The 26,774-nt window shown below is 37.7% G+C and overlaps 1 protein-coding gene across 4 annotated transcripts; it reads left to right on the forward strand.

Moving 5' to 3' along the window:
* Nucleotides 1-61: 61 nt before the first annotated feature.
* Nucleotides 62-23,274, forward strand: SF3B1 (splicing factor 3b subunit 1). Of its 4 annotated transcripts, XM_054829594.1 has the most exons (25): nucleotides 63-179; nucleotides 6,236-6,402; nucleotides 7,693-7,794; nucleotides 8,512-8,626; nucleotides 10,464-10,543; nucleotides 11,751-11,918; nucleotides 12,069-12,303; nucleotides 13,091-13,303; nucleotides 13,718-13,839; nucleotides 14,505-14,702; nucleotides 14,794-14,895; nucleotides 15,610-15,789; nucleotides 16,209-16,295; nucleotides 16,424-16,694; nucleotides 16,964-17,109; nucleotides 17,198-17,344; nucleotides 17,498-17,623; nucleotides 18,019-18,240; nucleotides 18,488-18,670; nucleotides 18,766-18,877; nucleotides 18,964-19,084; nucleotides 19,514-19,645; nucleotides 20,511-20,783; nucleotides 21,270-21,486; nucleotides 22,797-23,274. In XM_054829594.1, exons 1-25 carry the CDS (start codon nucleotides 152-154, stop codon nucleotides 22,953-22,955), a joined length of 3,906 nt encoding a protein of 1,301 aa, XP_054685569.1. In that variant the 5' UTR covers nucleotides 63-151; the 3' UTR covers nucleotides 22,956-23,274. The 4 variants fall into 4 exon arrangements, 3 of the variants coding, with proteins under 3 accessions (XP_054685571.1, XP_054685569.1, XP_054685570.1); XM_054829595.1 differs by lacking the exons at nucleotides 63-179; nucleotides 6,236-6,402; nucleotides 7,693-7,794; nucleotides 8,512-8,626 and adding an exon at nucleotides 8,850-10,147; XR_008577598.1 differs by lacking the exons at nucleotides 12,069-12,303; nucleotides 13,091-13,303; nucleotides 13,718-13,839; ... (14 more) ...; nucleotides 21,270-21,486; nucleotides 22,797-23,274 and adding an exon at nucleotides 10,092-10,147 and having other exon boundaries at nucleotides 62-179; nucleotides 11,751-11,812.
* The last annotated feature ends 3,500 nt before the right edge of the window (nucleotides 23,275-26,774 follow it).

Here is a 26,774-nt window from a genome sequence, read left to right on the forward strand (position 1 = left end):
CGGTACTGCGCTTGCGCAAGGCGCCATCCGCCTCGCGGGACGCGGCGCGACCCACTGCCGCGCTTGCGCACTGACTTCTTGGCCTTCCCCCTTGTAGCGGAAGTGGCGGGGCCGCGCCAGTTCCGCCGCGGCGTTGTTCGCTCTGGACAAAATGGCGAAGATCGCCAAGACCCACGAAGGTAAAAAACCCCAGAAATACCCGCAGCGGCGCACCCTGTGCCTGCGTATTCGTCCAGCGTCTTTTGGTTGTGTTTATCCTTGGTTCTGGGCAGCGTCAGGGCCGGCTCCTCGGGCGGGGGCTGGGCGGGCTCCCCCCGCGGCAGGCGGGCCGGGCCTGTTTGTAATGGCGTCTCCGCTTGTGTCACCGCCATGCCCGGGCCGCCGCCTCGCGCTCGGGGGCCGAGGGAGCGGGCCTGCGGGGGCGGCCGAGGGGGAGCCTGACTTGAGGGGGGTGCTCCCGCTGTGTGCCTGTGAGGGGAGCGGGTGGCGGCTGCCAGGCCCGTGCGGGGGGGTGAGGGGGGACGGTGTCGCTTAGCTCCGGTTTTGCTGACGGGGCTGGCGGCGTCGCTGGGGCGCGGGTCCTTGTCGGGCTCCCGCCTGCCGGTACGAAGCCGAGACTGAGCAGCGCTTCCACGAAGGGCCGCCCGTGGGCCGCTCCTCGCCTCCGCTCCCGATCGCTGCGTGCACCTCCCCGCCGCCCCGGCCCCTTCCTGCCGCTCACGTCGAACCCTCGACAGGCGCTCAGTAAAAATCGCGCTGTACACCTACTCAGTTCTGCATCGTAAATGTCAGTAACACAAGTTTCTTCTCTTGGCTGAGCACTTCGACCTGGGTCCGCAGTAAACAAGGAGGCCGGAGAGGGAGGGTGAAGGGGTGTTGCCCGCTGAAAGCCAGCATGGCCCGAGTTGTTGCTAGGCGTCGTGGCGACGTAGTGCTCACTGAGAAAAATGCCCCGAAGGAGTGGAAAAACCGCCGTGAGGTCTCAAGCATTCCAACTGCCATTTTAGCACGGAGACTTCCTGCCGGCTGGGTGTTTACGTAGGAAAACTGGTCTCTGGGCGGTTTAATGAGCGAGGGCTTTCATAGGCGGAATGTTGCTCTCGGAGGTACTGTGTGGCTGTGTTCACTACTGCTTCCAGCTCTTTACAGCATGAATCAAAGCTTTCTTCTTGGACGATGTCTGTGGCTTGTTCTGTTCTTAAATATTTTCAGGCAAGGGAGAATAATTTTTAGAATTGTTCTGCTTCTGTCTTTTTGCTTTTGGGTTTTTACTCATGTTTCTGTTTATGATAGGCGGTCTGCTGTGTTTTATGTTAATTTACATCTGTAATTCATTAATCAAAAACTATCTCTGGACAGTGGTTGTACGCTGTGAGGTAGGCAGGGCGCTCAGGTATTCATCACCTTTGAGGGCAGTAAGTCTTGCACTGAAAAAACTTGTGAAATGGAGAGGCATCATCTTCCGTGGAAGTGAAGTTAATGTAGTCTTTAACACCACAGACCTGGTTTGAGTTTATGGATGAAGAAAAGCTTAAACTGCTGTCATCGCTTTTTTTAAAATTTATTTAATTCAGTTTTATTTTTTAGCATTATAGAACATTTTTGGAGAATATACAGAAGTTGTCTTTTGTTTATATGCTGTGACATGTAGAAGGCTTGCGTTGTGAGATACTACCCATCACAGTGCCTTTCCTGTGACCTAAAGAGCTTTTAATACTGAAGTAGTAGATTTATTTTTTTTTTAAACTTAAAATGCTTATTTATTGAAGCAAATGGTGGTCCATTTAAGTTTATGAAAACATTGACATACTTCCAGTTGTATGTGTTTTGATTAGTGTTGTATCAGAACAGGTTTTAAAGGGGGGGTGTATGTAGTTAAATAAAAATTATTTATACCTGGGTATGATCATGTAATAATGTCTTTCCCAACAAGGAGGTCTTAGCTGAACAGATTGATTATTTTTCTTCTGAGTTCTATCTTATGTTTTTTCAGTCCCTGATTTTTCAAATTGAGTTGTTACTAACTTGTCTTAGAAGATTTTTCACATCTCTATATTGTTTGTTAAAAACTCGTTGATTGATAAAAACTCATTGATTGATGTCTTCAAGACACAACTTGAAAGAGATACCAAAACAGTTTGAGATTGTTTCAGTTACATAACTTAAGGGGGAACCCTTTGTTTCAGGCTGGAAAGTAAAGTTTTAAAGGGCAGTTTATAAAGCACAAATGCTTGAGTTTTGAATGCTGTCAAAGGTAGTTTTAAATTTGCATAAGTTTTTTTCTTGCTCGGAAAAGAACAGAGAGATCTCCAAACAGACCTAACACGTATGAGACTGCTAAAGTAGCTAGAAATTCAGCTACACAGGGCAAGCTATATATGCAAAAGTATAAGGCATGAAAACATAAAAGCTATTTACACTGTAAAATAGTACTTCAGTACAGAGTCTGTAGTTCTTTCTTTTTTCATGCTGAATAATGTCTAATACGCCAAACATTGCAAGTAGAACTACATGTATGGTAATGGATTATATATTTTGAGAAAGGCTATCGTGATCTGGCTGTGAGCTAGATTTTCAGTGATTTTGAGTTCAGATATATTGACTTTAATAATATTCAACATTTACGGTATGTTTTGAATCAACTGTGTGTGTTAAAGTTACCTCTTTTAAAATACCAAAATATATTAGAGAAAAATACAGAAAAAGGCATGATCGGTACAATATTCTCTCCTTCCCTCCTTTTTTTATTTATTTTTTTTTTAGATCCTGCTCCCTTTACTGTTTCTCTGTCTTTGCCTGAAGTTTCTGTTTATGTCCTGGTTGTGTAAAGCAAAGTATTTGTTTGATGGTTTAATCAATGTATTTTTAAACTTTATGATTAGTCTGTCTTAATTTTGATATAAGTGCTTTGTTAAATAGGGTGTGAGCTTTTTCAAGAAAGTGCCAGTTAGCCCAAGGAAGGTAAACACATCTTTAATGTCAAAATAGCCTTTTCCACCTAAATATGTGATCCTTTCTAAACTGGCAGTCAGGCTACCTCTGAATGCAGATCTCTTAGACCTTCTGGTCGAAGGGGTTTTGGGTCGTGTCAAATGGGTGTTCTCTTCAAAGCGTGCTTCATTTAAGCTAGCTCTTAGAGACTGCATGGCATTAGTTCAAAATTATGGTGGCCATAACTGGGGGTTTGTAATGCCTGTAGACCCTATGCAGACTTTCTTTCATGATACATAACCCAGCAGGTTATGCTGTAAGAAAATGAGAGTGCTCCTTAGTCTGCAAACAGTTGTAGTCATTGTAATTTAAAGGAGAAGGCCAATAATAAATGAGATCTGTACCCTCTTCAGAAAATATAGCTATTTTAAAAATAAAATAAGAGAACAAGGCCTTAGTATGTAAAGTGTTAGTAAGAACTATTAATAGCAAAAATATTTTTGTGTTAACGCTTTTGCTGCAGAAATCCCACAATTGATTGAATAGACTCTGTTGATGGTGGTAGCATGGCAGGGTACTTGCTGGTGCTTTATTTGGCTAAGCTATATGGTCAGGTTCATTCAGTGGACAGATGATGGAAAGGCTTTTGTATTGTAGGCAAGATCTGTAGGCTTTTTTTACAGCTATGGATGCACAATCAGGACTTAATATGCTACTGAAGAGGCAGTGTGGTGTTCTAGTAACTGCTCTTTAGAAATAAGAAACAACGTCATTGTACTCTAAAAGCACTCGGTGCTAGTAGTGTTGTCCTTGGTAGCAATGGAAGCTTCAGTATTCCCTTTCACCCTAGCACTGCATTGCACCAGGCTGCAAAAGGAACCAGGAACTTGTTCTGCTCTTTGGAAGAAACAGAACTAAAAAATCTGTGAGAAAAGCATTTGAGTTGTATCAGTTCCATAATCATGCCATAGGACAACTTCACAAAAATGGAATACCTTCAGGTGATACTGGTAAACAGGATATGTGTGGTATGCCTCTGAAAATGATCAGAGACCTCTGTGGACAAGACAGGGCTCCCTAATTTGGCAGTAGTTTCTGCTGCTCCTGCAGGAAGTGACGTATTGGGGAGCAACTTTGGACTCACTGGAATCCCCTGTACTGTGCAGGATTTTAGGGGGAGCTGGATGTACTTGGGGGCAGGATTCAGCAGGTGATCATGGCCAGCAGTATAAAGCTTTTGTTGGTTTTCAGCTTCTTATGAGTTCAAGGCAGATGCCACTGGTTTCTGTAATGCAGAGGTGACTGTCCAAGTTACCCTGTTGTAGATACCTGCAAAAGCTTGATGGAAACCCTTAACTCGCTGGAGCAAGATTCTCCTTCTCAGCTACTATGATGTATTTTCCGTGCATGGGACTCTTGATGAGTTTAGAAACATACTTCTGCTGTTTCTTTCTTTCCCCACTAGACCACCACAGGAATTGCAGATTTGCTGTCAGGTTTACTGTGCTTAAAGTGTTTCTAACTGCCAGTTCTACAGACTGTACATGAACACTGAATCCTATTCTCACTCATAGCTGTTTAGCAAAGGTTTGTCAGGTGAAACTACGTGTTCAGTTACCTCTATAGAAAACATGCCTTTGTACAGGAGGCATAGTCTGGCTTACAGTGTTGGCAGTTTTTATTAGTGGCAGTTTGTGATAAGAAAAGGACCCAGCCTTGACTTCAAGTTTTGAAGTTTACAGGGCTGGCAGTTTAAACTTTTAAACTAAGCAATTCTGATCTGCAGTCTTTCTTTGTCATTAAAAACAAAACAACAAAAAAAAAAGCTCACCAAAGCCAACACCCCACCCCCCATTTATGTGTCAGGTCCAATAATTTGGATTAGCAATAATCTTGTCTCTAAAAAAAAAAAGGTATTCTAATCTTAATTTTTACCAGATTTGTTAGCAGATGTTGTGGTTTAATGTCTTTTGCAAGGTATCTCAGTGGTAAAACCTTGTGAAATTTATTAGTCCTGAAAAAGAGAAATGAGCAACAATAGTAATAATCCTAGTGAATAGTCAAGATTTAAGATTATTTGTAAATAGAATTTCCCGTGGGTTTTGTAAATTGGCAAATTTCCCTCAAGTTAATGAAGCAGGCGATACCACTTCAGATGGGAGACGTTGAATCACAGAATCGTTGAGGTTGGAAGGGACTTTTGAGACTGTATACTCCAACTTTCCTGCTCAAGCATGATCCTTGGTATTCCTTCAGCCATGAAATGCAACTCTTGAGTATTTTTTTGGCCGTGAAAATAATTGTTTGATATACTGAAATTCAGATGGAATAGTAATAACTTTTACGGAGATAGCTGTGCCTCAATATACCTGCATCACAGTTACATTTGTTGAATGTAGGTAACAGTTGGATTACTGTAACTTACGTTCTTGTTGCATTACAACATGTAGGAGGAAAACATGGTTTAATTTTGTTCCTTGTTTTCTGGGTTAACAAGTTAATGTTCTTTCTGAAAGTACCAAATTTTTAAGGTCAAAGATGGCCACCAAAGTTGATTAGAAGTCAGACCCTATTATGTTAAAAGAACAACAAAGCTCCCACTTGTCCTATTTGAAGGACATTATCCAGAAGAAATGTAGACTCTCAAAGATGGTGGTGCAGGCAGGAATACTCATGAGTAAATACCATTTGAGCTGTCAGAGTGAAAATAAACTGGTCCTAACTTTTTTTTTTTTTTTGCTAGCTTGGTATCCAGTAGCGTATTAGAGAGTTTTGGTTTTTTTATTTGGTTAAAGATAATACAGCTTTGCAATATGTTAGATAACATAATACAGTGTTGTTTTATTAAATGTTCTCGGATTTGACAGCTCATGCAGTAGCTCTTTTGAACAGATTTGTTTAAATCAGCAAAATTGGTTTGTTAATTGGTAATAACATCTTGAAAGGCTTTTTTAATGAGGGTTACATTCGTTGAGACAGTGTTGTGTTAGCGTATTGTTGAAAAATGTTGCCTTCTCTGCTATCTCTGTTGAAAGGTGAGATATGTTAATACATTAACAGTGGGTTTGAATAGTTTGCTTTAGGCCATACAACTGAAGTAGTCTGTGTTGGATAATATTACAACTTAAGTAAAAGCTACTTATAAACACTATGATTTTACAGTTTTATGTGTCATATTTGTTTATTTCTGTAGAGATACTCTTTGAAATTGGATGAAAAAAATTGCTGTACATAGTAACATGAGTCTTACATTTTGTGTGCTTGTTTAAAAAGACCTGATTTTTTGTGTGTGTCTTTACCCTAGATATTGAAGCACAAATTCGAGAAATTCAAGGAAAAAAGCCTGCCCTTGATGAAGCACAAGGAGTAGGCCTTGATTCCACAGGATATTATGATCAAGAAATCTATGGTGGCAGTGACAGCAGGTTTGCTGGATATGTCACTTCTATTGCAGCAACTGAATTGGAAGATGTAAGTGATTTTATGTATTTTTTTAGGGCATGCATTTTAAGTGTTTTGGAATTAATTTTGAGTAATTTTTAATAGCAGTTGCTGAAGTCTTATCTGGGAAGCTCCTAAGTTCTAAGTGTGGCTTGTACTTCATGAATGGTGCTTTGAAAGTTATGTAGGCCCAAGCAGAAGGCAAAAAGTTGTGGCCTGGTACTTAATCAGTGTTAGCCTTGACTGGAATAATTAACTTTGTTCTATTGTTGCTGCCAAGATGAAAAATGATGGTGAAAAAAATCTAATAAATCTTGGGCCAACAAACATGACTATTTTAAGATTTCCATTTCTACTACATTTCAAATTTCAGAGCAATTTTTTTTTTTTTTTTGCAAATTGACTTTTTCACTGTATTATATTCTCCTTATGTATCCTGCTTGTAAGATTTCTTGATGTTAATTTCTACTGTTAACCATTAGACCCCATGCTCAGTTGCAGGAGTAGTCAAACTATGGTTCTGACCAGAAATACGTAGGCAACTACATATTGCGCTGAATGAACTATATTTTTAAGAGGAAGGAAGATTGTTATGTTCAGTTTAGTACTATTCAGTTAGTTCAGTTAGTATATTCTTTTAGTGATGTACTATGTATCATTTGTAGACTTCTAAGAATTCCTTAATTAAAAATTTCCATTACAGGGTCTCACTGAAATCAGTGCATAGTTTTAAGAGCAGTTTGTCTTCTGGGTTGCTGTAAGTTATTGCACAGAAACTGGCTAATATGAGGAAATAGATAGCAAAAGCATTTTACACATTTTGAGTACTTGTTATTGTGATTGAGAAGGTGTAACTAAATTAACATTGTATTTCTGAATTTTTCACTGTTTCTGAAGCTTTTTTATAGGGTTATTTACTGAAGTTTTGTTCTATCTCTAGCTGGCTATTAAGAAGAAATGGTTTGAATTTCTGTGCACCAGTTTTCATATGCCAGCTAGGGAACTATATCAATAGTGCTAATATGAAATACAGACTTTTTGTATAACTAGTGTAGACAACGTGCTTGATTACATGTAGCATATCACAGAATACCTGAGTCTTGTAGAGAAAAAGTTAACTTAGTGATGTGGGTAGGTTCATCTGATTCAGCAGTTTAGGAGTAATAAAACAAGCCATATGAAAAAGCTTGCTAAAATTTGGAATTGACTATTCTAGTTGCCCATTTTAATCTTTTCTGTGACCACAGTATGTTAATTTGGCATTATTTTATTTAAATGTAATATCAACACAACAAATTTGCCATGTCTTTTTACTGACAGGATGATGATGACTACCCATCTACAAGTTTGCTTGGCCAGAAGAAGCCAGGCTACCATGCTCCAGTGGCATTGCTTAATGACATACCACAGTCTACTGAACAGGTACATCTTAACTGAAGGCACAAAAACCTACTGTTGTCGGTTTTAGGGGAAAGAAGTGTTAAAGTTTTTTGAGACCAGGTCTTATCTTCTGGACATACAAGATGTATGTAAAGGGCTAAGGTATTTTAATTTTGCTGTAAGCTCGTTACTGCTTTAGTTTAGAATTCCACAGGGTGATAAAAATTGGCACTTCTGCATGTAAAGGCAAAGTGGGCATATACACTAAACTACTAAAACCCCCATGTTTTGATAGGTCAGATAGTTCAAAAAAGAAAATAACTGGAAAACTTAATGTCCTTTATACTTGTATTTTTGTAAAGAAAATGTAATCACTTATGTTTTATATTCCTGGAGTATTTTTCTGTGAAATTTAAAAGCATATGAAGTAGCGTTAAGTCTCCCTGCAAAAAGAAGGGGAAAGGTTGACATGACAGCGTGAAGTACTTTGGTAACAAATGAATAAACTTCTTAAAATAGCAAATTTTTGTCAGACGTTATTTCATAAGAAATTCTGTTTAAAAAAAAAAATAAATAAATTCCAGTTACAGAAGTAAAGTTTCTATTAGCATAGTGTTTTGACATTCCTGCATAGCTGAGATTAAAAATAAAGTAGGCCTTTTTAGTAATACTGAAAATAAATACAGGCTTATGGTCACCAGACACTTTTCATATTGTTCTTCATACATATGTGACTAACAAGCTTTTTTTGGTTTTTAGTATGATCCTTTTGCAGAACACCGTCCTCAAAAGATTGCAGATCGGGAAGATGAGTACAAAAAGCACAGGCGGATGATGATAATTTCCCCTGAGCGTCTTGATCCTTTTGCAGATGGTAATTTATTTTGAATTTTCTATACCCTTTATGAGATTTGTTGTCTTTAATTGTCTTTAGCCCTTTGATTTCTGTTGGCATGCTTATAAACTTAGTTTTGTTTTAAACATCCCCTTTTCATAGAGATTTGGTTGAAAACCTAGATGCCATATTCTTCATCTTTATAATACAAGTTTTCTTTCCAGGTAGAAGGACAAGAAAATAATGAGCCATTGCCATAGAAACACAAAGGGTTAAAGGTTTCTCTTTTCATTTTGTTTTGGGTTGTGCATTATACTTTGAACAACTTGTCTATTGAGTGCTCAGATTCTTTCAGTACCTTGAAAGTTTTCATTCCAAGTCATAGATTTACAGGGTTACTGCTTTTGAAATGCTAGTTCTCAAAATAGAGCACCTAATTCTTACCATCCTATGTAAACTTAGGTGGTACAGCTAAAAAACAAAAGCATATATTAAGACTTTGATACTATTAATAGTTCAAGTCTGTTCTGGTATTTTTAGAATGCAAGTCAGGAAAAGGGGTGTTAGTGGGTCTGACAGAAACTTTCTTCAGGTGAGTGAGTTTCACGTGTGGCAATAAGGTGCCTGTTGGCTTAAAATGAGTAGCTATTTTGCAGGTTTTACAAATGAGAATTTCAGCCTGCATGAATTAATAGGGATATTAATTATTTTACTTGCTTAATTGTAATTGATATAAACATGTATTGTCAGAATTCACAGGCCCATACTAACTGTCCTTAATTTCTTTCCTACAGCAGTACTGCTATATGCCAGTCCTGTCTGCATTCTTAAGGGTGCAGTTCAACACATCCTGTGTAGATTATGGTGAAAAAGTATTCCAAAGGAAAGTCCTATCAAAGCTAGTGTCAGAATGACACAGCCAATTGGGCAATGATCTTCAGCATAGAAATGTTTAAGAAGTCTATTTTTTTCCCTAAATTATAATGCTATACCACTTGTATAGCAAATCTGCACATTTTTCTTAAAGAAAAGTGTTTTTCTTGACAAGTCTCATTTTTATAAAGTTGGGCTTCTTGTAAAGTATTTAAAAGATTAATTAACGCAAGATACACAGCATAAAACAACATATGGTATACAAAACCCATTACCTGTGAGTATCGTTGTGGCGGTATATGTACTGTATTACATTCAGCTCCCAATCACAATTGTACTTTGAGAAGAGGGGGAAAGTGTCATCATACAGTTTTTTTGGGGGTTTTTTGTTTTGTTTTGGTTTTTTAATGAAGCCCTTTTACAATATAACACTAGAAGATCTGGGAGACGTGTCCAGATTTGTCAAACTTATAAATGGGTCTTTATGGTAAAACATTTTAAACTTTACTTAGGTATGCAATAGTTATTTATAGTCAGAAAAAAACTAGGATTTAACAGCTTACACAAGGTAATGTTTTGAATATAAATATCTTTCCAAAGTGTTACTAATGGTAAAGAGATAATTTTCTAGGCTTCTATTCTGCTGCTTGAAGTCAGAACTGCTGATGGAGACAAAGGCACGAAAGTGTACGTATTCCGGATTAGCAACCCAGGAACCCATCACTTCTGAAGACTCTTAACTGTGTTGTCATTTTATCATTTATATCGGCTTTAAAATATTTGTTTGAAACTGCAGTAGTTATGTTTGTGTTCAAACAGGTTAAATTGATCAGCAAACTGAATAAACGTAAGATACATGTAATTTTAAAAATTTTCAATCAAAAAGTAAAATTAAATGATCATGGAATAATATAATATTAGAGCAGGACATTAGAAAAAGTCAATAGTTTCTGCTTATCCTGTACTCATTGTGCTCCATTCCTGTTGCTGTTCTCTTCCGCAGGAGGGAAGACACCAGATCCTAAAATGAATGCCAGAACATACATGGATGTTATGCGTGAACAGCATTTAACAAAAGAAGAGGTGTGTGGAGGGGACAGTTTTCCACCTGAGCTTAGTTTCATTTTACAACCTTTGAAAGCATGTTAAGAAAGTGGGAACGGAAATATATTGACTGTCTTGACTTAAAAGTCCTTTTCTTTGGAAAATCCTGTTATTCACGTGTTGAAAGTCAGTAGACGTTAAAGATGAAAGTTATGAAAAACACATGTTCTACATAATACCTAAACAATGAAGGGAGAAATAGCCTCAATATATTTTAATCTGGATTTTTTTATAGCACTTGGACTTTTTGTTTATTTTCTTTCAGAGGATGAGACACAAAACCTAACAGTCACCGAGGGGTATTCATTGTCAGAAATGTTTGGTTTTGTGAGCTCTGTGTGAGGGGAATCCAGGGAGGTTTTAAAAGGCTTTTGTTGAAAGCCTTAGAACAGATATTGCAGTACCAAGAACTGGTGTAAGGTTGACATTTGGTTTTAAATATTATAAAAAAAAAAAAAAAAGTACATGCTTTATTCATGGCTATTAAAAATTCATTTTAATAGGTAAGATGATGTTGGTAATATAATCAGATCTCTCGTGTAATACCTACAGTGCTATCTTGTTAATTGGAGCAAGATCTTGTAGTTCCAGTGACCTCTGTAGATGTACATTGACTTACCCTACTTAACTTACTTTAATTGAGGCATTAGTTCATAATTTTGACAATATTACTGTTTATGGATCCATTGATAAGTGAAAAACAGTCTAGATTAGTGTGCTTTAACAATGTCATCTCAGAATTTGAAATAAGAATTTCAGGGCTTTTTTTGTGTCATGGGAGTAACTCACGTAAACATGTTTTCTAACTCATACACTTTTAATTTACTGAAGTGGAACTTGTTTGGAACAGATGTGTAATGGTTTTAAGGCATACGTATCAGTGACAGAAACTGATAGCGCTCAAAATTCTCCATGCATTTGCATTTGTTGTAATAATGGCTTTTATAATAAATCGATTTAAAAACAGCCCCTCCAAACATATAGCTGCTCTGTCAGCATAGAAGAATTTGAAAAGAGAATGAGCTTGAAAGTAAAATAGCTAATTGCATGTTATTTGAGCAAAACCTCAAAAAATAGCATAAAAATACATGATACAGCTGAAGAAATCTTTTTTTAAAGGTATAATCTGAAGAGACCTTCTTAAGATATGTGTTTCTTATGTTTGTCTTTTTGTTCCCTTGAATAGAGGGAAATTAGGCAACAACTAGCTGAAAAAGCTAAAGCTGGAGAGCTTAAAGTCGTCAATGGAGCTGCATCTCAGCCACCTTCAAAACGCAAACGGCGTTGGGATCAGACAGCTGATCAGACTCCTGGTGCTACACCTAAAAAATTATCCAGTTGGGATCAAGCAGAGGTAACAATTCTGGTGTTCATCAGCTTATCTGCAGAAGACGTTAATGCTAATCCTCTTGAATTCCAGAAGTTTCTTACTCTACTGAAAAACTAGCAGTCTGTTACTGTATAGTGTGAGAGGGATTAACACTTTTGGTTTTGTCTTGCCTAGACTCCTGGACATACACCATCTCTGCGATGGGATGAAACTCCAGGCCGTGCAAAGGGTAGTGAAACTCCTGGTGCCACCCCAGGCTCAAAAATATGGGATCCGACTCCCAGTCATACACCAGCAGGAGCTGCAACACCCGGACGGGATACGCCTGGTCATGCAACACCAGGCCATGGAGGTGCCACTTCCAGCGCACGTAAAAATCGATGGGATGAAACACCTAAAACAGAGAGAGGTATTTATGGCAAACTGGAAAACATGTAATGAGTTTTGAATAGTTAATTGTATAGGATTTTTTCATCTTAAATAAACAGTAGATTCAGAAGTCAGGCAAGAAGTAATTCTATTCTGACCTCTAGTGGTTGATGTGGAGTGATGTTTTTGTCTGAATTTGTAGCATTGAATTCTGCCTCTTAGCTTAACTCACGACTGTGAAAGCACCTCAGCTCAAAAATTGAATCAATTATGGTACATCTGGTGACTGCCACAAGTTGGGATTTTAATGTGTAAAGGAGCTCATGTTGAATTGGTTTATATGATACATTTATGTGTATTGGTTTTGAGCTGTTTAATTTTTTTTTGAAGAGTTAGCATTAAAACAAGTTTTGGAAGCATTTTCTCACCTGCCTAATTTGAATAAAGTTCATGTGTCAGAGAACGGTGAAACACCATTGTTCCTTAATGCTTTTATGAATGAGTATGTGGAGTACTTTGTCCAGTTTCTAGAATATCTGAGTTCTTTTGTATTTTTAGAATTTTATCTATTCATGCTAAGATTCAGCAAGAAGATGACATGTTTTTTTCATAAAATGAAGTTCTCTGTTGGATGTTTGTAGTGTAATGCCTGTGTCTCTTCAATATTCACCAAAGTAGTCTTTACTTTGTCTAGTGTATTTATTTATCTGATACTGGTTAATTCATGTAGACATGGGGACGAGATATTAAAAATGGGTTTGGGTATTGATTATCTAGTTGGAGTATATACTGTTGAGCTTTCTGCAAAAATTGTTGTTTTTCGTTAGATACTCCGGGACACGGCAGTGGATGGGCTGAGACGCCTCGTACAGATAGAGGTGGTGACTCCATTGGTGAGACACCAACCCCAGGAGCTAGTAAAAGAAAGTCACGATGGGATGAAACACCTGCTAGCCAGATGGGTGGCAGCACTCCTGTTCTGACACCTGGCAAAACACCCATCGGTACACCAGCTATGAACATGGCAACTCCTACACCAGGTAAGCCCAGGCCATTCTCTAAGGCTTCACTTTCTTTTGTGGAAATGAAGCTTTCACCTTTATATTTTATTTTGAAATAGACTTCTGCCAAACATGTTCTCCTGCCTGTGTGAAAGCAGTCAGTATATGCTCAGTTTACCATTTTTAATGCTCACAGCAACTCAGTTCTGGAGGAGAATCGAGACTAAGGTTCTGTATCTGTTCCTGTTCAATTTAGTTGGTAAAAAAAAATGATAAAAGGCTCTCTAAAAGTTTGATATGTTACTGGCTGCAGATTTCAAGTGCTATGGCAACTTTGGCTCAAGAGAGCACTTAAAGGTTAAGTAAGCAAGTCATCTGCATACAGAAGATTTTTTTTTAAAAAAAACACCCCACAACCCTTTTTTAAAATCATTTTTTAAAATCTAAATATAGGTCATATCATGAGCATGACTCCCGAACAGCTGCAGGCTTGGCGTTGGGAAAGGGAAATTGATGAGAGAAACAGACCACTTTCTGATGAAGAATTGGATGCTATGTTTCCAGAAGGATATAAGGTAATTCATCTGGATTAAAATACAGCAGACCATGGTGTTGGGGTTTTTTTCTGCCAGGGGATATTGATTTTTTTAAATTTTTTTTTTTTTTTAAACCAGGCTGTTCCAGAAGTAGAATGTTTCACATTAAATATTGATTATTGATTGTAGAGATTTGTTTGATTCAGTTACTGATTTATTGTAAATCCATTAGAAAGGGAGAACTAAAGGTGATCTCAATGGCCACTTGTTATTCTGCTTCTCAGTGTTGGGAATGCCTGTCAAGGCCAGAAATGAGCTCTGAATGAACTGATAAAAATATTGAGACCAGGCGTAGAAAAACATAGAAGAGAGTCACAAATTGTAAGTCAGCAAGTATGCTGTGTTGATACAGATATTGAAGTGCTTCTTTGTAAGGAGACTTCAAAGTTTATTATCCAAGCTCTCAGCAGTGGAAGTGAGCTTTCTCCTGAAATATCATCAATAGAGGACAGGCACGAATGCAAACCATTACAGTGAATTTATATTGCCGTGCACATGGGATCTAATGTATGCACAAGAATACTTGCCCAAATCCCCGAACAAATAAAATGGAAGATACAAGTTTTTTAGTAGTGTTTTGTATTCGATGCCTTCCTCTTTTTATATCTGTTGTGATAAGATAAATTTTGTTCTTTCTTCTGTAGGTTCTTCCCCCACCAGCTGGTTATGTACCTATTCGCACTCCAGCGCGTAAGCTTACAGCAACTCCAACACCTTTGGGTGGTATGACTGGATTCCACATGCAGACAGAAGACCGGACCATGAAGAGTGTTAATGACCAGCCATCTGGCAACCTTCCATTCCTAAAACCAGATGATATCCAATACTTCGATAAACTGCTGGTAAAGGAGATTTCACTCACGCTGATTAAAATTTCCTCAATTCTTTTGAATATGTAGCAATACCTATTTATATTTCTGGAATTATTTGTAGGTTGATGTTGATGAATCAACTCTGAGTCCTGAAGAACAGAAGGAGAGAAAAATAATGAAATTACTCCTGAAAATAAAGAATGGCACACCTCCCATGAGAAAGGTAAGGTGAATTGTCAGGTGCATTTATGTAACTATTTTTCAAAAATCTGTATTTGTTTTCAGTTTTAGTTCTCTGTGGGATTCTCTTTAAGATAATCTCCTAAACTTTGGTATCTCTGCTTTCTTCCTCTTCTATATCTGCGTGGCTTTTTGTTTGTCATTCAGTGTAATTTAGTATTGCTGCTTTTTGTACAGTAATGTCAGTAACTAAATAGTATATGGCTTATATAATGTTTTTTTAATAGATTTATAGTGCTTCTTGCTTACGAGGCTTTGTAATTTTCTGGGTTTTACTTCTTAAATTAGCGGTGTAGCTCTTAGCTAAGTTTCAGCCATACACATTATGCCATACCTTAGCTGCCTCTTCAGCACAGTTTTGCTCTAGATTGAACATAGCACCAAGCGGTCTAGATGCAAGTAAGTGCTGTATAAGCTACTTGTCAGATGGAACCTTTCTTAATATTAGACCAGGAGCATGCTTTTTTTGAAAATTGAACATCTGGGAGCTAACATCAGAGTGTTTCTCTTCACGCATTTGTTTTTAAACAGATCAGCATAAAATTGTTTGAAGTAGAGTTTTGCAGTGTCAGGAGCAAGTATTTTGAAGCCTGTGGTTGCAGTGAATTACATTTTAACTTGTTTAATATCTACCTGTTTTGTAATTGTTCAGAGGTGTTTCCTTAACTTAACTGATAGGCTGTTTGGTTCTGTTTAGGCTGCGTTGCGACAAATTACTGATAAAGCTCGGGAATTTGGGGCAGGGCCATTGTTTAATCAGATTCTGCCTCTGCTGATGTCACCAACGCTTGAAGATCAGGAGCGTCACTTGCTTGTCAAAGTCATTGACAGAATTCTTTACAAACTGGATGACTTGGTCCGACCATACGTACACAAGGTCTGTTGCAGTTTACTATTTAATCTTTGATTTGCCTTTTCTGATCATTGCCAGGAGAGGTGTATATTTTATTTGCATTTTTTTAATATAATTGGCTTTCATATTTCTTCTTAAGCCATACTTTTAATTTCTTTGTAGTGTGATCAAAATGTGGGCTTTATAGCATTAAGACATGATGTGAAAATGATATATGCACCCTTAGAGGTGGGAAGGGGATCTTATCTAGGTAGTATCTCTAGGTCAGGTCTTTTAGAGACAGAGTTGTAAAAAGAGGATAATAGATGTAATTTTTATCCAGTCATCGTAAAGCTTTAAGGTTGGAACCATGGATTGATCTCTGTTTCATGGAATCTATTAAGGCCAGAAATACTACTAAAAGTATTAATGAAAGGAAATGTTAATTTGTTCATCTTTTTCAGATCCTTGTCGTCATTGAACCACTGCTGATTGATGAAGACTACTATGCTAGAGTGGAAGGCAGAGAAATTATTTCCAACTTGGCTAAGGTAGAGTTCCATTCTTCATTAAGGCATTGAGTTAGCTCACATGTAGTTGCATGTTTATAGGCATGGCAGAAGAATTAACTGTGCTGATCATAAATCCAATTGGTGTGTTTTGTATGTTTTTCCTTCAGGCTGCTGGTTTGGCAACAATGATCTCCACAATGCGACCTGACATTGATAACATGGATGAATATGTCCGAAATACAACAGCTCGAGCCTTTGCTGTCGTTGCCTCTGCTTTGGGCATTCCTTCTCTGCTACCATTCTTGAAAGCTGTCTGTAAAAGCAAAAAATCCTGGCAGGCTAGGCATACTGGCATCAAGATTGTCCAGCAGATTGCTATTCTTATGGGTTGTGCTATCCTGCCTCATCTCAGGAGCTTGGTTGAAATTATTGAACATGGTAAGTTCTGCTTTCCCAGGCAAAGATTTTTTTAATTCACTTTATATTTGGAAAAATTTTCATACCCCAGTGAGGCACAGTAATAGCATGGTCCTTGTTTTGTGTGTTTTTGACACTGAGAAACAGTTCAGCTGACTCTGAAAGAAGAATAGTGGTTCAGTTTTCCTGAAAATAATTTAATCCCATTTGTACTGCCCCTCTATTTTTGCTATTTTGAACTTAAGTCACAAGAAGTACAGGAAGTGGTACCAAACACTATTCTCTTGCAGGTCTGGTGGATGAGCAGCAGAAAGTTCGCACCATCAGTGCTTTGGCTATTGCTGCTTTGGCTGAGGCAGCTACTCCCTATGGTATCGAGTCATTTGATTCTGTTCTGAAGCCTTTATGGAAGGGTATACGTCAGCACAGAGGAAAGGTATATCTAAAATACTTTCTTTAGTTTGAACTGAAATTAATGTATACTTTCTGTAACTCATTAGAGACGTATTTCTACATTTAAATAGGGTTTGGCTGCCTTTTTGAAGGCTATTGGTTACCTGATTCCACTCATGGATGCTGAGTATGCAAACTATTATACTAGAGAAGTCATGCTAATCCTTATCAGAGAGTTCCAGTCTCCTGATGAAGAGATGAAAAAAATTGTGTTGAAGGTATGTCAGAATGCTTGTTTATCATTAATATCGAATATGTAGGGTTTTCCTTTTCTTAAAAATAAAACCCACTCCAGCCCCAAAAAAATCACCCACCCCAAAACTCCAAACCCTACACAGAATTAAAATTGTTGGATTTTTATTTCCTGTCAGGTGGTAAAGCAGTGTTGTGGTACGGATGGTGTTGAAGCAAACTACATTAAAACAGAAATCTTGCCACCTTTTTTCAAACACTTCTGGCAGCACAGAATGGCATTGGACAGAAGAAATTACAGACAGGTATTTGGCACTTTTTTAGTTGGGAAATTATTTACAGTAGAACAAAATTCACATTAGAATGGTCATTCAGCCTAGACAATTTTGTCTTGTATGTCCTGAAACTGATTTTTGTTTGGACTGGTGATTTAGAAGTTGCATAGCTAGAAGATTCACAGGCTCTTAGGAGGCACATTTTACATTTGTGAATATGAGTCTACGTCAGTTGTAAGGTGGAGTAGTTCACCCCATTTGTGGTGTTTAAAACATTGGATGGTTTCTAAAGGTAAAAACAGTTGTTCTTAGTGCGCTTAAGACGCATGATGCTGTTTCTCCTCTTCAGACCAGGGAAATTTATCTTTAAGATGTAGACAGTAGATTTTGACAACATTTGCTCACTTAACATTTGTATGTTTCAGTTGGTTGATACAACTGTGGAGCTGGCAAATAAAGTTGGAGCAGCAGAAATTATTTCTAGAATTGTGGATGATCTGAAAGATGAGGCTGAGCAGTACAGAAAAATGGTCATGGAAACAATTGAGAAAATAATGGGAAATCTGGGAGCAGCAGACATTGATCATAAACTGGAAGAACAACTTATTGATGGTATCTTGTACGCCTTTCAGGAACAGACCACAGAGGTATGGCCAAGGGTATTTAGTGTTTGGTTCACTTTAACAGTGAGCTAGCTCACTGTTAATTACACAGAAATGTATGCTTCTAAGTTAGATTTTTAGAATCCTTTTTTAGATGTCAGTGCTCTAATCAATGAAATCCAGAAACTAGCTCTGGAATGTTAGCATTTTAATAGCAATTTTAGATTATGTCAAGTATTAAAATGTACTGTTGCTTTTGGTCTGATTTTTTTTCCTTTGTTTTTACACTCAGGATTCTGTGATGCTGAATGGTTTTGGCACAGTGGTTAATGCTCTAGGCAAAAGAGTTAAACCCTACTTGCCACAAATCTGTGGTACAGTTTTGTGGCGTTTGAACAACAAATCGGCTAAAGTTAGGCAGCAGGCTGCTGACCTGATCTCTCGTACTGCAGTTGTCATGAAGACTTGTCAAGAGGTATTGTATTGACTTCTCCTACCAAAGTTGCTGTAGCACGTCATAGTAGTGAGGGAAGAAAAAAATAACTTCTAAATCTTTTTACTTGGTTGTAGGAAAAACTGATGGGACACTTGGGTGTTGTGTTGTATGAGTACCTGGGTGAAGAATATCCTGAAGTACTGGGCAGCATACTCGGAGCACTTAAGGCTATTGTGAATGTTATAGGTAAGTTTGTGTATTGATCATATGCCTGTTCCAGGGCAAAACTAAAAGGTGTTATATAACTAAGTATATGTCTCTGAATTCAATAGGTATGCACAAGATGACACCACCAATCAAAGATCTGCTGCCACGGCTTACACCTATTTTGAAGAACAGACATGAGAAAGTACAGGAAAATTGTATTGATCTTGTTGGACGCATTGCAGACCGGTAAGCTGGCTAATGGTAAAATATTTGACCCTCTGTGTGGGCAATTATTGTAGCAAAAGTGAAAGTTGAGTATCGGGTTTGGCATCTGGTTATTTATTGTCATATCTCTTGGCATTTCTGAAGTCGTGCATAAAGCTGAAGATGAGATATTTAGCAGACGGTCTTTTGAACGTATTGTAATTATGTTATTTTGCAAACAGTTTGTAAGAAGTATGTTGTCCATTTATGCAAACTTCGAACGCACAGAATATAATTTTTGAGTTAAACGATTAACCAGTGAAGGTCTGATGTTAACGGATACCTAATTAAGGAAATTGCTTGAGCAGTATCCCTCTGTTGATAGCAAATGAATAGGTCCTGCAATTTATGTGGTTTTATTTAAAAACTTTTAATGTCACTGAAGAGGTAACTGAGTTTGTTCTCTTTCAGAGGTGCAGAATATGTTTCTGCAAGAGAATGGATGAGGATCTGCTTTGAACTGCTTGAATTATTAAAAGCTCACAAGAAAGCTATCCGAAGAGCCACAGTGAACACTTTTGGTTATATTGCGAAAGCAATTGGGTAAGTTGGTCTAATGCTTATCCACTTCTACACAGTTACCTAACATAGTGATGATTCTGAGTTTTCTGGTGAGAAGTATTCAAACTTCTCTATGTTTAACATGTTAAAAGTGTAGACTTGATTCTACTCATTTTGTAGAAGGAGAATACAGTCACCTATTCTTCATTAATATAGGGTGCTGCACTTGTGAACTAAATTTGTAGATGAACAAAGTTAGAGTATAATTTGATAGTACGAGCTGTTTGTCTCATGAATTTTTGATACTGTGATACGCATTCAGACCCTCTCTGTATTATTTTATAAACTCTCCTTTAAATACCCAATCCCTCTTCTCTTATTTTTCCCCAAATCAATACTTTTATTGATTTGCAAAGGATTTTTTGCCACTAAGGTGATACTGCAAGTCAGCAAATTGTAGAAAGAAGCACAATTCCCATCTTTATGCATATTCTTAAAAAAGTGACCGATTGCTGACTTAATGCGGATAGAGCAGAAAACCAAGGAATACCATAACTGCGCTTATCTATACAGGACATCACCTATCTCTGTCAACGTGTATGGTTTTATACAAGTTTGTAGTTACCTGTGGGATCAGAATAATAGTGCAGAGGCTCCTCTTCCAGAGGTTACAAGAGGCAAAACAGAAGGCAGGAAAAAAGAGTCTAGAGAAAGTAAAAAATGGTTACGAAAATAAGATCGTGCAGTTGCTTAAGCTGTTTTGTGGTTTATGTTGTTTACCAGTTATCTAAACTTTTTTTTTAAGGGTTAAACCATGCTTTTTTGCCACTTGCTATTTGGAACTCAACTAATTTTATCCAAATCCTCACTAATCTATTGACATGGACGCGCATGTTATCTCTTCCAGACCTCACGATGTATTGGCTACACTGCTAAATAACTTGAAAGTACAGGAAAGGCAGAACAGAGTATGCACTACAGTAGCAATCGCTATTGTAGCTGAAACATGCTCACCTTTCACAGTGCTGCCTGCACTCATGAATGAATACAGAGTTCCAGAACTGAATGTCCAGAATGGCGTGTTAAAATCTCTTTCTTTCCTGTTTGAATACATTGGAGAGATGGGAAAAGATTACATTTATGCTGTTACACCATTGCTTGAAGATGCTTTAATGGACAGGTGAGTGGACTTCTTTCTATCTATGGTAGAGTTAGCCGTAAGTCATGTATTTTAAGTATATAGCTGAGTCTCAATGATAGCAAATATGCATATCGTCCTTGTTTGCTAAAAATTTTAAGTGACCAGCATAATGTGGAAGCTGTTGTTTGCAAATAATTCAGATTATTTACTCCTAGTTTACTAATACTTTTGAAGATTGAAATGATACAAGCATCTTGAGTCAAGACTTCTTACATTTAAACTGCTTTTGATAATTTCTGTTGTTAGTACTTTTGCTGCGGAATTAGTGTGTGGTAATTTGTCTGAAAATTCCGTCTTTCTTTAATTTACTGATTTCTGTTACTCTGCCTCTTGTTTTCAGTAAATATGGGTTAAAAGTGTATATTAGGGCTTTCAAAAAAAGTGTTATTGAGAAGAAATATTATGCTTGTCCAATCATGTTGTTTCTAAGTATAATTTATTAACAGACCATTGTTCTCTTTGCAGGGATCTTGTACACAGACAAACAGCCAGTGCCGTGGTGCAACACATGTCTCTTGGTGTTTATGGGTTTGGCTGTGAAGATTCTCTTAATCATTTGTTAAATTATGTGTGGCCTAACGTGTTTGAAACCTCTCCTCACGTCATTCAGGCAGTTATGGGGGCTCTGGAGGGCCTTAGAGTTGCTATTGGTCCCTGCAGAATGTTGCAGTATTGTTTACAGGTATGTCCTCGTGTATGCCGGGATAGCAGAGACAGCAATTATCAGGCAGGACTTCTTTCCAGGAGACAAAAAAGTCAACTGAAGATGGTTTCCAGCAAAGGAAAACAGTGTGGCTTGTTACCTCTCTAAAGTATTCTTTAAACATGGCATTCTGTACCAAGGACTTCAATAATTGAAATATGCAACAAACAGATATTTTGGTATTGTGAGATAGCTGAATACATTGAGAAACTTGTGTAGAGGTAGCAGATAACTTAGAATATAAATTGGCTGAGATAGCCTGGCACTCTAACTTGTAAAATGGAAGCATCTCACAAATTTGATGACACTAAATAATGACTAGAGAATAAATTAATAGTGCGAGGGGTTATGAGAACAAGTAACAAGCGAGATAAGTAAATGAGAGGATAGGCTTTATATTAAATCAACATTATTTGTTGTTAGCCAAGAAAAACAGTAAGACATTTAATACTGTGAAAGAGTGAAGCACTAGAAAACCATGCCTTGATCAGAATTTATACCATTACATCAACACTAGTCAGTTAAGCTTCTATAGCTGTGTATGTGGCAGTAAAATTTGAAGGCTCCTTTTCTGTGTAATTGCACAGAACAGTCGTCGCTGCGTTGGCTGTAGAATCTAAACTCACATAACGGGTGGGAAGCAAGGATGAATGTAATGCAGATCAGTGTAGAGGAGATGTGACAGCATTTTATTAATTATTTGCAGATACAGAATTTCACTGTGTGGTTTTTTGTGTGTGTGAGGCCTCAGCACAAAGATACTGACATCAGTGGGAAGGTGGAAGCAGCCTATTGCACGGTGTATTTTTTTTGCAAATACTACTTGTATATTCTTAGTATATAGAACTGTTTTTTCTAGAGCTTTCATATTCTGCTCCTTTTTTTAGGTTTAATAATAGTTTATCTCATATATTCCTGTCTAGCTTTCTCTGCACAAATCACAATTAGCAGAGCCGAAGATAAGACTCAGTTCCAACCAAATATACTGCATCAGGTTTTAATTTTTATTTTATAAGAAGAATAAAAAACTAGAAATACATTCAGCGGAATTTCTCCCTGCAGGAAAAAGATAAGAAAATCTGCCCCTAAATAATACTTTGTTACTACTTGCCAGTGTAGATAGTCGCAAAAATTGGGACTGACACATTCAGTGTACCTTCTTTGTTATAAGTGGTGTTAGTTACTGTAATTGCTTTTTGAAATGCTTATTGTGCAAAACTTGATTAAATTTAGTAACAGACATTTAGACCTTAAGCCTTTAATACGTTTTGTTCTGTTCTGTTTTCTAGGGTTTGTTTCACCCTGCCAGGAAAGTCAGAGACGTTTATTGGAAGATTTATAATTCGATCTACATCGGATCACAGGATGCTCTGATAGCACATTATCCAAGAATCTATAACGATGAAAAGAACACCTATATTCGTTATGAACTTGATTACATCTTATAATCTTGTTGTTCAGTTGTTTGTGTTTAATGCACAGCTGTTCTTCAATTAAATGCTTCAGATTTGATGATGTAAAATTTTAAAATATTGGAGATCAGTATAGAGCTGGTCAGAGGCAGACCTAGGAATCCAGTAGCATGATTTTTTAAATATGTCCTTGTTTTTTGATGTTAAACAGTTAAAGCCAGTAGTGACCAAGAAAACAGTGATTACTATGTACTGGAGGGATTTCATTTTGGATTCATCTTTATGAAGATTTAGATTTCATTCCTTGTGTTTAAAGGGGAAGTTTATTTGAGAAATAAACATTTGTGTATAAAAACTAATTTGTGTGTGGTTTTTGGACAGAGGGGCTTGTAAAACGAGTCCCTTTGGATTAAGTATTTGTTCGTGTAATAAATAGGTGGCATAAAACATTTTAACCCTTTTTGTCATCCCCTAGCTTTTGAATAAATAAGAAAAACATACAAACTGTAGTTAATGTGTGTATCTTTGTCATGCAATAACGTAGCTGTAGCCTGGCTGATGGTTGTAGTAGTGGCAGTTTATTTTCATGGAAAAAGTAGTGTTTAATTGCTGCTTGTAGTTGTTGCTTCATCTGCAGTATCCTGCTTGTGGGGACAGATTAGCTTGTTAAATTTTCAGAAGTTAACCAGTTCATTGTAAATAGTATGTGTAAAATCAGTTGGCAAATTATGCATATTGATCACATTTAGCATGTCTTTTAGCATGTATGGTTGTGTAAAGATCAAGTAATATTTATAGGCTGTGCTATAAGTCCTATAAAGAGCTAGGAAAGTAATGTCCCAACACCTGAGATGAAGCAATTTCTGAGTGTGTGTGTGACATAGGAAAAGCTTCAGCTTGAGATAAGAAAAGCATTTTATTTCCTCAGTCGCTTTTTTCCTCCTGTGTGTACACTAAAAGAAAAAAGGTCTTGATATCTGACAGTCAACCACATAAAAGACAAGGCTAAATCATTCTGGTAGCATTGTACATTATCGTACATTTGTAAGATAACAAAAGGTAGTAGGTGGCTGTCAGGCATGTTCTTAGAGTCCTTGATTCAAGTTGAGTGATTAATTTACATCTTGCCAAGTTCAATGCAGTGTTGTTAGCTGACCTCTCTGCTGTTTTACATAAACGTGCATTTTTTTTTAAGCTGTTCAGCATATAAGAAATTCCACCCTACCTTTCAAGGCCTAAGTTTTTGTTAGGGACTTGGCGTACGTAAGGACAACTTGGGACCCTTTTGTTTATGAACATACTGATTTGTTAGGAACTGAAAGAAGTGACTTTTTTCAGCAGTGTGCTTTATTCTAAAATTCTTTAGGTGAAAACAGCAGGAACTTCTTGAGGTCTTTATTACTGAACTGTTCCCTTGGAGGGTAATGTGCATTCCAGTCTATTTCTAGTGCTTTCTGATTTAATAATATTGTTTGTATTACAGATGGCCTTAGGGTGGAGGGCTGAAAAAATCCTGTGAGAGTTGAGAAACTAGCCAAAAGAGAGCTCTGAAACAGGTAGGAATGGATGATGGCTCCTGACTTCTAGATGTGTCTTAGCAAAACAGGTACTCTATAAACAAGTCAAATTGTAAAAAATTTTCTGGTAAGATGGAGGGGGAGCAACTTCAGTTTGTTCTCTTTTTTTTTTTTTTTTTTTTTTTGGTATCTTTCAAGCTCATCACTTTAATTCTCAAACGTCTTTTCGTAAATCTTTTTGAGGAAGATAGAAACTTTTCTGAGAAAAGAGGGAAAGTGGAAGGAGATCTGTTTGATGAAACAGAATTGTACATAAAATTGGGGTGTTTGTTGGGTTTTTTGTCATCCCAAGTGTCTGGTACGAGATCTGGTTTGAAACAGCAGTATTGAAGCGCAATTCTTTGTGTGGTGTCATCAGTAGGCTTTTTTTTTTCCTTCTCGGGACCTTTGTGCATCTCTGGAATTCTTGTGTAAAAAGGCCATCTCTGGGTCATATACTGTATGATGGGACTTTCTAGGAGCCTACAGCAGCTCTTAAAGAATTTTGCCTATGTTCTTTAGCAACCATACCAAGTTATATTTAGCACAGGCAGATGAAGGAGACAGTATCCAAGAATACTGACTTCCATTTTTCTTCTGCCCAAGGGCAAAAAGTTTTGGGGAAGGAAGTAAAGTTACTATCTAGATACACTAGTATGACACCTGGCCATCTGTAGATAGACGTTTCTTTTCCAGTACAAATTAATAATGAATGGGAAAATGTTACTCTGAGGCTGTGGCTGGTGCTCGCTTGCAGATTTCTGATTCAGGACAACAAAGGGAAAAGTGTTAAAATGAATGGAAAGATTGGGTCACTGCCCAATTTCTTTAAATTCCATTAATGAATAATTAATTGTGTCATTAATATAGAAAAATAGACTAGACTAGAACAAAAGATCTGCTGCTGTTTTGCTGCTTTTTATAAAATGACACATGCATTCAGCTTGGCCACTGAGAAGTTTGCCTTGCTACAGAATTGCTGTGTGGTGTTTGGTAAATACAGGTGTAAGCATAAAATCTGGATGTCCAGAGAGTCTCTTGTTTTCCTTATTAGGTTTCTTTGTAAAGGAAACCAAGTGTTCCTTCCCAGCTCCACCTCCCCCCCAACCCTGCACCCTTCTGGATTTACATACAGCTCCTAACTAATCAGTGAATTGCAGAAAACCCCTCTATAGACTAAAGCCTCACTGACAGCCCTGATTCTTCTGAACAGGCTCATCCAGTATGCAGAATGAGATGGAGGGACCTATCGGGGGGGGGAAAAAAGGTATGTGATTTTTGTATTTATTTCAGTTACAATGATGCATTTGGAAAGGGACAATGAATTAAGAGAGCATAAGCTATACTGCAATAAGCAATACTGCCTTGGGCTTTTCCTAGTTTAGAATATTTGATTTTACAACTTAACGTCATTCTTGATTGTAACTGATTTTTTTGTTTGTTTGTCTAATGGCAAAAAAAGGATGCAGCAGTTGTATATACCAATGTTTCCTTACAGTCTAAACTTCTCCATCAAAGCATGCCCCTTTACAGCCTGAGCTGATGGGGCTAAAATTAGCCAAGGCTAGCAGTTATCCTTAAGGTATGCTAATCTTACATGATTGGGAGAAATTTTTTTGTGTGTTTTACCTGAGCTACTTTCTGAGAGCAGCAAAAGATAATGATCTAATGTTGCCTCGATTTTATGTTCACTGAAACCTGCACACTTCCCCATGTGTCTGTACCAGACTTCTTTTCACTCCTGCATGTCTTGGCACGGTAGCCATGGTGGCAGTGGGAGCACTGAAGAGAGATTCTCCCTGCCTTTGTTGCACTTGCCACCGCAGCAGTTCCTGGATGCGTGAATAATCAGTCACCGCTGGAAAATCCTCACTCTGCTGCTCAGACTGGAGTGTGCCAGGTAGAGGGGGGTTTTGAAGAATACAGCTGCTGAATTCTACATTGTTTTGGAGAATACTGGGGAGTACAGTGTACATGTATATCTATATTGGCCAGGTTGATACCAGTCTTCCTTGTCCAGCCTGAGGTACATGGGCTGCTCCTCTGCAAAGTAAAGTGGAGATGGAGCCTGTTCAGTGGCTTTTTACATTCAATTTCTTGATCCTTTTGGATAGTCATTGTAGGAGATGGAGTTTGTCAAGGTGTTCCTGTCAAGGAAACAGGATGCCAGAAGGTTACTGAACTGCTAGATTTTCTGTGATGCTGTTCTGTGTGTACCTCCAGAGGGAACACTGGAAAGCTTATTCCAAAGCACAGCAGAACTTTGAGCTCAAGGCAGAGTTGAGAAGTTTAAGTTAGT

The sequence above is a fragment of the Grus americana genome, chromosome 6 (assembly GCF_028858705.1).
Source record: "Grus americana isolate bGruAme1 chromosome 6, bGruAme1.mat, whole genome shotgun sequence".
NCBI lineage: Eukaryota > Metazoa > Chordata > Aves > Gruiformes > Gruidae > Grus > Grus americana.